Genomic DNA, 14,943 nt, shown 5'->3' on the forward strand with positions numbered 1-14,943 from the left:
AGATAAAAAAGGTAACAAGAAACAAGGATAGACATTTTATAATAATAAAGGGGGCAATACAGCCAGAAGACATAACACTTATCAATATATATGCTCCTAATCAGGGAGTGACAAAATATATAAAGCAACTACTAACAGAACTAAAGAGAGAAACTGACAAAAACACGATTAGAGTAGAGGACCTAAATATTCCTTTGACAGCTATAGATAGATTATCCAAACAGAAAAAGAATAAGAAAACATCAGCCTTAAATGCCACATTAGACCAATTGGACATAATCAACATTTACAGAGCTTTTCATCCCAAAACACCAGATTATATATTCTTCTTTAGTGCACATAAAACATTCTCAAGTATAAAGCATATGATGGGACACAAAACCAGCCTCAACAAATTAAAAAAGATTGACATCATGTCAAGCATATTTTCCAACCACAATGCTTTGAAATTGGAGATCAACTGCAAAAAGAGTAGGAAAATCCACAAATATGTGGAGATTAAACAACATGCTATTAAACAATGAATAGGTCAAAAAAGAAATAAAAGGAGCAATCAAGAGATACCAAAAAAAACAAATGAGAACAAAAATACAACATATCGAAACTTCTAGGATACAGCAAAAGTGGTAATAAAAGTTTATATCATTACAAGCCTATCTCAGGAAACAAGAAAAATCCCAAATAAATGACCTAACACTACATCTTAAAGAACTAGAAATAGAATAACAAATAAAGCCCAAAGTCAGCAGAAGGAAAGAAATAATAAAAATTTGAGCAGAATTAAATGAAATTGAGAACAAAAAGGCAATAGAAAAATTAATGCAACAAAGAGCAGGTTCTTTAAAACAATCAATAAAATTGACAACCCCCTGGCCAGACTACTAAAAAAAAAAAAAAAAAAAGAGAGAAAAGACACAAATAAATAAAATCGGAATGAAAGAAAAGTTTTAACAGATGCTACACAAATACAAAGGATCATACAAGAATACTATGAAAGATTATATGCCACCAAATTCAATAATTTAGAAGAAATGAACAAGTTCTTAGAAATATACAACCTTCCTAGACTAAATCACAAAGTACTGAAAAATCTAAATAGACTTATAACAGTAAGGAAATTGAAACAATCATCAAAAACCTCCCCAAAAGTAAAGGTCCAGGAACAGATGGCTTCACTAATGAATTCTACCAAACATTAAAAGATGTTTTAATACCTGTCCTTCTCAAATACTTCTGAAAAACTGAAGAAGGGCAATACTTCTTGGTAAGATTAACACACAAAAAAAGGACATACATACCAAATATCTCTAATGAATACAGATGTTAAAATTCTAAACAAAATTCTAGCAAATAGAATACAATACATTAAAAAGATTATACATTGCAATCAAGTGGGGTTCATTCCATGGGCAAATATAGTTCAGCATATGCAAATTGATTAATATGATACACCATAAAAACAAAATAAAGTAAAAAATCATACAATCATATCAATAGATGCCAAAAAACTCCATTTGACAAGATACAGCATCCATCTATAATTAAAACACTTATTAAAATGGGTATAAAAGGAAAATACCTCAACATAATAAAGGCAATATACAACAAACCCTCAGCTAATATACTTAATGGTGAAAAACTGAAACCTTTCCTTTAAGATCAGGAACAAGACAAGAATGCCCACTCTTGCCATTCTGTTTCAATATAGTATTGGAAGTCCTAGCTAGAGCGGTCAGGCAAGAGAAAAAAATAAAAGGCATCCAAACTGGGAATGAAGAAGTCAATTGTCACTTTTTGAAGAAGACATGATTCTCTATATAGAAAACCCTAAATAGGAGGTGGAATAGGTGAAAGAGGGAAGAGATTAAGAGGTATAAATTGGTTGTTACAAAATAGTCATGGGGATGTAGAATATAGCATAAGGAATATAGTCACTAGTACTGTAATAACTATATATGGTGTCAGATGAGTGCAGGATTTATTGGGGTGATCACTTCATAAGTTATATAAATGTCTGATCACTGTTGTACACCTGAAACTAATATATTGTATGTCAACTACAATTGAAAAAAATAAAAATATAAAGATTAAAAAAAAAAAGGAAACCCTAAAGAGTCCACCAAAAAACTGTTTTAAACAATAAACAAGTACAGTAAAGTGGCAAGATACAAAACCAACATACAAAAATCCATTGTATTCCTATATACTAACAATGAAATTTCAGAAAAAGAAATTAAAAAACAATTTATTTTGCAACTGCAACAAAAAGAATAAAATACCTAGGAATAAACTTAACAAAGGATGTAGAGGACATATGCACTGAAAACTACCAAACATTATTAAAAGAAAATAAGAAGACACAAAGAAATGAAAAGATATTTTGTGTTCATGGATTAGAAGAATCAACATAATTCAAATGGTCATATTACCCAAAACAATATATAGATTTAATGTAATCCCCTTCAAAATCTCAATAGCAATTTTTTAAAGAAATAGAACAAAAAAAAATCATCAGATTTGTATGGAATCATAAAAGATCCTGAATAGCCAAAGCAATCCTTAGAAAAAAGAAAAAGAACAAGGCTAGAGGTATCACACTGCCTGACCTCAAATTATACTACAAAACTGCATGGTATTGGCAGAAAACACACACAGACCAATGGAACAAAATTGAGAGTCCAGAAATAAACCCACATAAACATGGGCAAATAATTTTTGACAGAGGAGCTAAAAATAGACAATGGAGAAAAGAAAACCTCTTCAATAAATAGTGCTAGGAAAATTGGAAAGCCACATGCAAAAGAATGAAACTAGACTGCTATCTGTCACCATACATTAAAATTAACTCGAAATGGATCAAAGACCTAAATATAAGACCTGAAACAATAAATTGCATAGAAGAAAACATAGATACTAAACTCATGGACTTTGGTTTTTGAGAGGATTTTATAAATTTGGCCTCAAAGGCAAAAGAAGTAAAAGCAAAAATAAATGAATACGACTATATCAAGCTAAAAAGCTTCTGCACAGCAAAAGAAACCATCAACAAAACAAAGAGGCAACCAACTGAATAGAAGATATTTGCAAACAATGCCTCTCGTAAGGGGCTAATATCTAACATATACAAAGAACTCATATAACTCATCAACAACAACAACAAAAAAACAAACAATTCGATTAAAAAATAGGCAGAGGACCTGAATAGACACTTCTCCTGAGAAGACATACAAATGGCCAATAAACATGAAAAGATGTTCAATTTCCTAGCTATTAGGGGAATGCAAATCAAAACCACAATGAGATACCACCTCATACCTTTAAGAATGGCTATTATCAACAAGACAGGTAATAATAAGTGTTGGAGAGGTTGTGGGAAAAAAGGAACCCTTATATACTGCTGATGGGAATGTAATTGTTACAGCCTCTACAGAAAACAGTAATGGAGATTCCTCAAAAAATTAAAGATAGAATTACCATGTGACCCAGTGATTCTTCTTCTGGGTATCTACCCCAAATATTTGAAGACATTTATCTGTAAAGATATATGTACCCCAGTGTTCATAGCAGCACTATTCATGGTGGCCAGGACATGGAAACAATTGAAGTGTCCTTCGATAGATGACTGGATAAAAAAGATGTGGTACACATATACAATGGAATATTACTCAGTCATAAGAAAAGACGAAATATCTCTATTTTCAACAACATGAATGGATTTTGAGATAATCATGCTAAGAAAAATAAGTCAGACAGAAAAAGTTGAGAACCATATGATTTCATTAATATGTGAGATATAAAACTGATAGCAACAAATGACCAAGATAAACAAACAAAAACTCATGGACACAGACAATAGTTTAGTGGTTACCAGAGAGAAAGGTGGTGGTGGGAGGTAGATAAATGTAAAGGGAGTCAAATATATATATGGTGACAGAAGGAGATTTGACTTTGGGTAGTAAATATTCAATGCAATATATAGATGATGTGTTATTGAGCAATTTATTTATTAAACAATGTCACCCCAATAAATTTAATAAAAAATTAAATTAAATTTAAAAATGCTGACATCAAAATTAAAATTCAGAGTTACCTTGCCGTAATTGCTGAGACAATTGCTTTTGATGGATCACAGTTAACTGATCACCCAAACTTTATGTAGAGATTGACATTTGCTATCAGTATTGGTATTTCAGACTGTGATATGCTAGCAGGTAAATTTTTAGGCAAGCTAGGTAACTTGCCTGTGGAGCCAGTCGGAAAGACATACTCTTTGTTTTCTTAGAGCCATAATGAGACTGAAGCAGACTATGTCACTCATAGTAATGATTCAAGATAAAGTATATCTCCCAGTCCCCCAGGCCCTGTGCCTGCTGCCAATGTTTTCTCTTTTAATGTCCCCTATGAAAACCACAGTAGGCTTTCTAAAGTCATTATAGACTCTATCATCTTACCCTACAAATAAATATGTGATCCTGTCTTGCCATAAAGTCTTCAATGGATTCCAGGATAGATACAGTTACAGATACAGATATATGGAAGGAGAGAGTAGGGACAACCATGAACTACTTACATTAGTAATAACAAACAGATAAGATGCACCAAAGTCTAGTAGACCCAAATTCAGAGAAAAGTTATCATCTTCTGTTTTACAATGTACCACAGTGTATCTGGAATAGGAGATATTTAGGTTAGAATAAACATCACAGCTTAGGAAAGTAATCCCATTACCAGGGAAAAGAGTTATCTCTCTACTGATGGTGTGTCAAGCAGCAAAGCCACCATTTCTCTTGAAGAGAGGAGTCCCTAGGAGTGAATTATTTTCATGCCAGGTTTTCCATCCCTGATCTGTTGGTTTTTTTTTTTTTTTTAACTTTAGAACTAAATCATCTTAGGACTTCGAGACCTAAGTCTTCTCATCTAAGTCTTAATGAATTTTTCCCATCCAAGTCTTATGAATTAGTGAAACAGCATATAACCTGAACCTAAAAGGATAAGCCTGAAGTAGTGATGTGCCAATAGGAAATACCAAAGTGTAAGAATGGGAGCCAATAACAAACTTTGCAAATCTCCTAGAGATGGGCCTTGTTAACTACATAGTTTGGTCTTTGCAGCAGTCATGATCTCAATATATCTATGTAGGAAAAGGTGAGACTAAGGGAAGGAGGCAAGGGTTGAAAAAGAGCTAGAGTCTGTATATTCAAAATTACCTACTATCTTGATATACCCCTACCTATATGCAAAGAAAGCATTTAAAAAACAATCATTGCTAAAAGTAAAATGTCCAAAAGGTAATGCTCTTACTCTCCTCTTTCCACAGTTCTGTAAGCAGACACACCATAGTCTTCACCAATACTGAGGGAAATATCTGTACCCAGGGAGACATTGACCTCATTATGCAAAGTGTTAATAAACCTAAGAATAGAAACAATATTATAGATCAGACAAACCTTCCCAAACAGACACATGATAAAAGGGTAGGGGCCTTTTCTTTTCTTCTTCTTTTTTTTTTTAATCACTAAATCCCCAGTGCCTAGAACAGTGGCTGGCACATGAAAGGTACGTGATGTATATCATTAACTGGTAAATGAACTCAAATGTAAAAAGTAATCACTACTCTTAGCTGTCCATAATTTTCTCTTTCCTGGAGTATTAGCTTTCTATTCGCCACACCCTCACCAAATCTCTAGCTAGGATGAACACTGTCATAATCATCCATGGCAATCTGAGTTTGCTCATTAATCCAGCTTCAGTGTATTCAATGTATTTCCCTTTTATAATGGTGGGATTCACCAATTGATACTCCACTGAGAAAAATAATTATATACATATAAATATATACAGTATTTATCCTCTTGTAAATATAAAACTGATATTTATCCTCTTGTAAATGAAGTCTGATTTGAATTATGCAAAGCTCAGACTCCCAGCCCATAATAAATTATCATTGTTTTGGAGTCTGCATACAATCTTCGACCCTTCCAGAACAATCTGTTTAGTCTTCTGAACCTAGGCCCCTAAACTGTGTCATCAGTGTGGGTTTTTGGTACATTTCCATTTTGATAGCTTTTGCATTGATCTCTGGCTCATGGGATAATAAGGACAGTATCCTCTAGAATCCTTAATGGTGATTCCTGGACTTTAGATAATCTTGCACTGATTCAGAAATTTCCTCTTTCACCCGCTTCTGGAAGATCCTATGGATCTCTGACCCAGGGAAGTCCTATCTATTCTTAATGGAAACCACCTAATCTTGACGACCATAGGCATGTGTATCTGTCTATTTCACGTCAGATTCTTGCCACAGAAAGCAGGTGACCTCCATCTCTGTAACTGTCCCAGGCTGTCTGACAAGACCTTCAGCCTTCCTGGATTGAAAACCAAATTTGTTACATTTATTACACCATGATGCTTCTATAAGTTTATAATAAAAACTATACTTAAAAACACCGTAACAATAAGAGATATTCAACTATCAACAATGAAGGATTATTTGTTCACTTCTAAATTTCTCTCTGGTGATCACAGAGAGGAAAGTACTGAGTTATTTTCCTGAAAACAAGATACATGGATAAAATTCAGTAGAAGATATATATGCGTCAGGGCATAGGGGACATACAAAGATATAGGGTCACTTTTGAATACCACATGGGAAAGCAATTCTATCCATTCTGTGTCCTGGAAAATGCCTTCTGACACCCTATGAAAGAGAACCCCTGTACAAGACTAATAGAATGTGAGGCCTCTTCGTCTGAAACCCCACAGATCAGAAGTGACCCAAGATTCAAGAGAACAGAGTGGCCTGGGATCTCTTTGACATCCAAACCTCACAGCTGTCATCCCATTGGTTGTTATGTTTTCTGCATCCTTCACCTTAAAAAGAGGAAAGTAAAAATCAGTTATAGCTGACAACAGGGAACCGATAATCATAAAATGTTTCATTAGTCATACCCTTGGTAAGATATTGATGAGCCAGTCATCATACTCATAACAATTTGGAACCTAGGCTGTTCTTTAACTTACCATTATGCTGGAAATACTTTTCCCATCTTCTCGAATGACCAGACTGTACCAGTTCCTCTCCTCCACAGAATGCTCAGTGTAGACAGACAAATTGTGGTATTTCAGGTGGAAGTGGAAATTCTGTTTTTTTGTCTTCAAATGGAGTTTGGAATAGTGTGGCATTTTCTATAGAATGAAAAATCTATCACGCTCACCTTCTACTCCCTCTCGGACATCACAATCTCAGAGCATCCCAGGACAGACGACCACATCAGATACTTTTGACGTTATCCTTTAAACTAGTTATCTCATTTTTAGGAATAAATCAAAGGAGTAATTAGAGGCATGCATAAATATTTATGAGTAAGGATATTCATTATAGGAATATATATAATAATAAACCTTAAATACCTATAAGGAAATCTTTAAACAAACTATAATATATCCATAGAATGGAATATTATGTGTCCATTAAAATCATGTTACCGAAGATTATCTAAGGTCATGGGAAATTTGCCTATGATGCAATTAACGTTAAAAAAAAATCAAGGTCAGTACACATAGTCTGAGCATTTAAAAAAATTAGTTTGTTTATTCATATATACAAAAATGATCACTGTGATTGTCTCTGGGTGATGGAATTATAGGTGGTTTTTATGTCTTCCGACATACTCCCCAACTTTCAATAATAAATGTATATTACCTTTATTATTAAAAATATTTTTAAATAAATATTTCAGAGTAGGTAAGTAATAGTAGTGAAAACATGCAAGCCAAACTTTTACAACCTACTGAAAGCTTACAATGTCCCAAATACTATGCTAAGTCCTTTATATATAATACTTATCCTTACAATGGCTTCTGACATAAAAATTATTGCCATTGTACAGATGCTGAAACTGAAGTTTAGAGATAAAATAACTTATTCAAAGTTATTTTGAGAGTGGCAGAACCAGAATTTGGACTGGGGCAGTTTGACTCCACAAATGCATGCTCTTAACCACTAAATTATGTTGCTGCTTTGGTACGTAACCAAAATGTGTTTCTAATTCATTAAAGTCTGTATCTCACCTGAAAGGATTTGATGGACACTGCCAACAGAGAATTGTCTTCATCTCCCAGCACTCTCACCTTTACCTCATCATCTGCCAGATTCAAGACTTGTAGGAAAATCTCTTGGGGACTTGTCTGGGGTAGGGCCATTTCCTTAGGACAAAGATACATGTCAGAATCATCAACAAATAACCCTTTGGATAAAACAAGAACACATATTTCACTTATATCATTGACATCCTAGCTCATCTAGTCAGGAAGACACAGTTTTCTCCCTCCGAAGAGCATTCGGCTTCAAAAACTCTGAAGGCAGTTTTGAGGGGGAAGCACCAGCTCAATGTAGCAAGCACAGATGCCAGTTAACAAACTTCATACTTTTTGACTCAGCTGTGATCTTATACATCATTCCCTAGTAGTGTCTATTCTATCTGCCAAAAGGTATTTGTTTGAGTATCTGGTAAGGTATCATCTAAGCCTATGTTTCCAAAGAGAAGGCTAGCTGCCTTGGATATAGTATTTGGATATTCCTTGACAATATATTCTGAATCACTCAGGTGGGAGATGAACCTCATTTTGCATTGTTGCTCTACCCCTGTATCAACTCATTTATCACAAATTCTTATTGTGCACCTTCTAAAATAGGTACTGTACTAGATCTCAGGAAATCAGAAGAATAAACAAGGAGCTTAAGATTTATTGAACTCACATGAATTTTTATCTCTACAACTGCCATAAATGCAAATGCCAGGCATGCTAGGATCATACCAACAGCCATTTTCCGAAGCGATCTGCAGAAAAAAGGGAGAGAAAATTATATCTAAACATTATACTCTATGGGATAAAGTCTAAACCCCCAAGGCCTATCATTAAAGACCTCTTCTGATTTGGTCCCGAAGACTTTTTATAGTATTTCCTAGAACTCCCCTTCACACTTTCTTTTTTCTCCCTTTATCTGAGTTATATTAAACCATTCTTTGTAATGCACCACATTTTCCCACATCTACCTTTGTTTATGACGGTTTTTCTATCCATTATGTCATAATAACAAGAATAATAATACTATAGCCAGATTTTTGAACATTTACCATATGCCAGGCACAATACATTATTACTTCATTTTCTTCTTCAGAAGTCTTTTTTGACCCTGAGAGCAGGAAGAGCTCTCTTCCTTCTCTACATGTTTCACTTCGTGTAACAATTATCCTTGCACTCATTCTCTCTCTCTTATTAAACAATAAATTCCTTGAGGGCAAGATTTGTGCTTTTACATTTGCATGGCACTTGCGACTAAACTCACTAATATTTGCTCAACAAATGAGTAAATGATAAAAGGCCATTTGAATATGTTAAAGTGGTCATCATTAAAAAAGAAATTGCTATTAAATCAGGAAGTAGAAGAAGCTTGAAACCCTCTTCTGTCAAACTTTATAAAGAATAACACTTGTATTTTGAATGGAGGAAAAGCAGTAAATAGGGACAATGCTATCCTCTCTCTTACCAGGTGTCCCCACTTGTTTCATAGAAACAATAGAAGACTTAAAGGGATTAGTTATCAGTCTACGACAGTGCTATCCTGAACAAGCCTGATCCATCTGATCTCGGAAGCTAAGCAGGGTCAGGCCTGGTTACTACTTGGATGGGATACCACCTAGGAAGACCAGGTGCTGTAGGCATAAAAAATAAAAAAATAAGGGATTGTAAGCTGACAAGGTCCTTGCAATCTGTGAGGTCAACCAAGGATTGCCTCACCTAAAAAAGTAAAAATAAATAAAAAATAAAGGGATTAGTTATCATCAAAGGCTTTGGACTTCTTAAAAGAGGCAACTTTCAAGAACAAAGTATGAAGTTGGTTTAGAACTCTATTCTCAAATACTCATGACTTTCTATGAAGCTTGGACCTACCCTTTCAACATCATACAACTCTGCAATAATGATTTAGACTCCCTACAATAAGAATTAATTAGTTCTAATTCCCATCCTCCAGTATAATAGGCATTTAATCTAACATGAGTAAATAAAAGCAGAGATATAAGCCCAAATAAATGATGACTAAGTAGAAAAGGACTGACATTGAATCTTTATCAAACTGGGCAAAGATTGAGTCAGTATGAAGCAACATAGGCATAATGAGCACTTACGAGAAATTAATTCCACATTTGGAGACCAGACGATAAATGACAAGGTCAAATAGTGGGATGAAGATAAGAACCAGAAGGGGATTTAGTACCTGTAATACCATAGTAAAAAGGATTAGTTACAAGCGTTTTATCTTATGTATTCTTATTGTACTCTCATTGGCTTGTGCACATTCTCCCTCATATTCAAATACATTTTCATCATACTAAGTACAGAATGATTCCACAGCTCAGTCCCTTTACACCTAAGACTCTATTTCCCTTGCATAGCATCTCAGTTTTCTAATATTCCAGGGAATCAGTTTCACTCTGAACTTGTTTTCCTATCAGTCAACTGAGAGCTCTTCTCTCCCATTTTCTCTCATCTTCTCCATTTCCACAGCCCAAAGGAAAATGTCATTGCCAGAAAAAGAAAGAAGAGAATGAAGATTGGGGAATTCTTGAACGAGGGGTTAACAAAGAACTGGGAGTCACCAATAAACAGAGATTCTGACTTGGTGGCTCATACAACAAAGCCTTCCACTTTCTTTGACAGTATTTCCATGATACTACCTTGACATGGAAGAGAAAATCAAATGCTTATACTTTTCCTATGAGCTCAAAACTCACTCTCCTTGGACTTGGACAGGCGCTACTTACTTAACAAAGGATATGAAAGAGAAGTATGGAACTTAAGGAGAATATTTTCTTTTTATTATTTTTCTTTTTATTAAATGTATTGGGGTGACATTTGTTAATAAAATCGTATAGGTTTCAAGTGTACAATTCAATAATACATCATTTGTATATTGCATTGTGTGGTGATTATTTTAATCCTTATGCTTAGCACTCCTCAGCATACAAGGAAAAATAACATCAAATTATGATTGGAGTCCTAAAACTATTGGTAGAAGTATAGAGGAGAAAAGAATTAATCCCCATTACTATAGAGAAGTCTCCTACCTGCATCTGTTCAGGCTGAAGCACAATAAAACCCTGAAACATAATAATAAATTAAATTTAGATGATGGCTAAAGACAGGAAAAGGTTAAATCGACAATCTTGGTATTAGCAGATAAGAAGCATAAGTTAAAATTCATCAGGTCTTTAGTTCAGGGCCACTATCATTTTGCAAGAGTTTGTGAAGGAACAGACTGGGAATGGCTTTAGGCTATGTTTGCTGAAGGTAGATGGGCCTGAAGCAGAATATTCTTTTCTGTGTACTATACATTCCTTAACTTCCAAGAAAATAGAGTCAGAGTGTTTTTATTAACATCAGTAACTGCAGTTGTGGATGATAATAATGTGAAGGACAAGACATCATGGTTAGGGTGAAGATTTCCACTGACACACAGTGTTTCCGAAGTTGTTCTCCAGGATGCTCAACAAGAGTTCAATCATGGTAAATCCTCGATAACCAGAGGAAGGAAAAAGGTGAAATTATATTTGGCAGGCTGCAAATAGACTGGCTAATAAGACCCTGGCATCATTCTACCCTACCTCATTCACAACTGAGATGGTAGCAAAATAATACAATGATTTAGGAAATGGCACAATTGAGAGCAGAGGTGGCACTTTATGTGCCAAAGAATGGAGATTGGAAAAAGAGAAAATAATGCTTACAACTTTACCATGCTTTCTATACCCATGGACAAAATATCCCATGTCCAAGTCCTCCGCTGTGATTTGCTTGAGAGATGGGGCCAATTGTGTACTAGCACCATTAAACCTGTCCCTGCTATGCCCAGGGCAAGCTCAGATGGAAGAAAACAATCACTATCCCAGGTCTATATCACTTCATTTGCTATCCTCTCAACACTTCCTTGTATACATTTAAACCTTTCTCATCCTTATGTCCCTGATTTCTAAACATAAGATTCTGGTTTTTACTTCTAGATTAGCTTTCTTTATTTTGCCTACTCAGTACTTTCCTGCTAAAGGCACCTCTCTTATGATCTTAAGTCAATTTTCAGACATAAACATAAATGAATTAATTTTTTCCTAATATAGATTATAAAGAAAATAGACTTCTCTGAAAAAAATCTCTTCAACTCACCAAATTCCTATTCATCTTGGTGGCTTGCAAAGTCCATCGTGAGCCCTAGGTCAGGCAGATGCTATTATGAGACATCTCTTTTCTGTAAGAAGGAAGTGGCTGGAAGAAGGAGTGGCTTTCAAAATAACTATTCTTACCTGCTGTTCCAAAAGAGCCCAGAACATGGGCAATGGGATATAAAGGAATAGTACCCTGGTCAGTGCTTTCACATCCATAATGAGCTGCCTCTGCAAGAAAGGGAAAGAAGGAGCTGGCTGAATTGTCATACATGGTTTTCTTCCTTGGAGTAGAAGTACCCCAGAACAGTAAGAGAAGAGATTAAATGCAGCAGAAGAGAATAATTTTGGACATTAAGAAAGATGCTACAGAGCTATAAGATGTTTTTGCAGTTCCAACTTACTGGGTATTTTTCAGCTGCCCAGTCTAGCCAGTGCTGTCGCTTTGTAATGTCCTCAGAACGGTTCTTGAATCGGTTGGAAATAGCAAACTAGAGCAGAACATAGATACGGGAGGAGAGACAAAAAGAAACCACCCCCTGCCTTTTTCCAATTTATCATCCTTTCCTTCAAACACACATACTTTAAGTGACTTCCTTTGATTTTGATTCCAAGCCTTTGATTTAATTGGACATTAAATTTCAGAATATTTCAGATATAATTTTATCTATCTTTATATTTTGTTGGCAACATATAAAACTACATTTCAGAATATTTTTGGCAATTAAAAAAAACCAGTTATTTATTTATTTATTTATTTATTTACTTACTTACTTACTTAATGGTTAAACAGGGGAACAGAGGAAGGCTAATTAATTAATCTTAGTTTGCCAAAAGGCACAGATGTAGAACTGAAGTCATTGAAAAAAATGTATACCCATGTTTGAAGGCCTGTATGCTCAGCATAACACCTCTTACCCTTTGAAAAAGGCAGGTAAACAATTCATGGACTTACCCAGATACATTTGACAACTTGAGTCACTACATTTCCTTCTGGAGGTGTTTTTTTGTACATTTTGCTTCCCATTGCAAACACAACTGCAATTGATATACAAACAAGTTTCTTAGCTTCTTATTTAGCATCTCCAGTATGTCAATGCTAAGGACAGACTGCTGAAGTGTAGGAGTGACTGGTAGATCTCATAAAGGGCAGAAACCCACTTAATAGTTCCTGACTTGGGAGTTATAATAATTATGGGAGCCAAGAGAAGAATAAAACAATCAGTTATTAGAGAGCTCTCTGTTGAGACTTTCCTGTAATCACAGAAATAGAAGTCATCTCTCTTCTTTCTCCATCTCTACATCTGATATATTACCAACTTTCGTTGATCTTCTTTCTTCAGTCTGCCTCTTCTTTTCCATTACCATGGCTATGGTCTTATTTAGGACCTCACAACTTCTTCCTTATATTATTAAAATGGCCAACAACTAGTTTCTCAATCCCTGATCCCTTCTTTCCCTTATCTGATGCCAAATTAAAATCTACTTTTCAAGACCTACCAAATGAGCCCAAACTCTTGGCATAAAAGAGTTCCCAAATTCAGTATTGTCCTGATGGTTATTATCACTATCTCTTGAAGATTTATTGTTACGTGTAAAGTCTTAAGCATTTTATATATATTGACTGATTTAACCTAACAAAATATGCACTATTCTCTTCATTATACACATGAGAAATTGAAGATTCAAGAAATTAAGCAACTCAAAGCCAAAAACTGCCAGAAACTGCAGTTTTTATGGTGGTTAAGAGCATAGATTTTTAAATTAGATCACTTTTGACCTGTGGCCTAATTAAAAAAATCTATGCTCTTAATCACCATAAAGTACCTCATTTACTCATTCTTGCATTATTCATTGTACTAGACCCTACTGGGAATAAAGATTAAAAAGACGTGGCCACTGCCCACAAGGGAGCTCATGTCAACCTACAGTTTCCCACTTTATGTTTCATTATTCTCTATTAGGTATCCTATGCTCTAACCACTGTTCATCATTCCTACAAACAGTTCTATTCTATATGTTTCTGCTCTGAAGCATATTCTCTTTCCCATAACCCACACCTTTATTCTTTAACCTCATCTCCACAGCCAATTATAAATGAATTTTATTTTATTTTTTCTTTTACTTCCCAAATAATCAGCAATGAGCTGATATTACTTGTATAATTGTCAAGTGTGATTTTTTTCAAGTTGATTAACAAAATCTGTAGGAAGACTCCATATTGGTACCCTCCTCGATATACTTTCCTCCTTGATGTGCTAGACCCTCCCAGTAGGGTCTAGCACAAAGAATAATGCAAGAATGAGTAAATGAGGTACTTTATGGTGGTTAAGAGCATAGATTTTCTAGTGCCAGCAAGGTGCCCCTCTAGTAGATCATTTCCCAAAGATGCCTTTCTCAGTGACCAGTAGAATTTTCCAACATCCTTACACTTGAGATGCCTGAATCACCTTATTTTATCCTACCTTCACTTTCTAATTTCTCTATTCCTTGCAGTTAGATTCACTCTACCACTTTTTCTTTATTCATCTTCTCAGTTTCCCCAAAGCTCCTCCAAATAGTACCCTTTACTTACAACAGCCTTTTTATTGGTGATAGAAAAAATAGTTCAGGGAAAGAATGCTAATCCTGGGAGACAAGTAAGCAAATAAAGAGGTATCTAGACAAAAGGAAGATTTTGGATAGGAAATAAACTGCTCCTGAAACTAAGAATGATCCTAGAAAG

At 34.9% G+C, this 14,943-nt stretch overlaps 1 protein-coding gene and 1 pseudogene across 2 annotated transcripts in view; one reads left to right on the forward strand and one right to left on the reverse strand.

The window, feature by feature from the left end:
• The window catches only part of SLC15A2 (solute carrier family 15 member 2), a 51,189-nt gene that overhangs the window by 12,365 nt on the left and 23,881 nt on the right, over positions 1-14,943 (reverse strand). For both annotated transcript variants that reach the window (XM_011371418.2, XM_023521452.1), the window contains 12 exons: positions 13,174-13,256; positions 12,623-12,709; positions 12,360-12,449; positions 12,223-12,267; positions 11,130-11,162; positions 10,191-10,279; positions 8,759-8,840; positions 8,071-8,205; positions 7,021-7,185; positions 6,824-6,870; positions 5,302-5,412; positions 4,571-4,667 (listed from right to left, as the gene is read on the reverse strand). In XM_011371418.2, the coding sequence (XP_011369720.1) occupies positions 4,571-4,667; positions 5,302-5,412; positions 6,824-6,870; positions 7,021-7,185; positions 8,071-8,205; positions 8,759-8,840; positions 10,191-10,279; positions 11,130-11,162; positions 12,223-12,267; positions 12,360-12,449; positions 12,623-12,709; positions 13,174-13,256 (1,064 nt within the window). The remainder of the gene's footprint in view (positions 1-4,570; positions 4,668-5,301; positions 5,413-6,823; positions 6,871-7,020; positions 7,186-8,070; positions 8,206-8,758; positions 8,841-10,190; positions 10,280-11,129; positions 11,163-12,222; positions 12,268-12,359; positions 12,450-12,622; positions 12,710-13,173; positions 13,257-14,943) is intronic.
• LOC111736796 lies at positions 9,608-9,725 on the forward strand (annotated as a pseudogene).

The sequence above is a fragment of the Pteropus vampyrus genome, unplaced genomic scaffold (assembly GCF_000151845.1).
Source record: "Pteropus vampyrus isolate Shadow unplaced genomic scaffold, Pvam_2.0 Scaffold1, whole genome shotgun sequence".
NCBI lineage: Eukaryota > Metazoa > Chordata > Mammalia > Chiroptera > Pteropodidae > Pteropus > Pteropus vampyrus.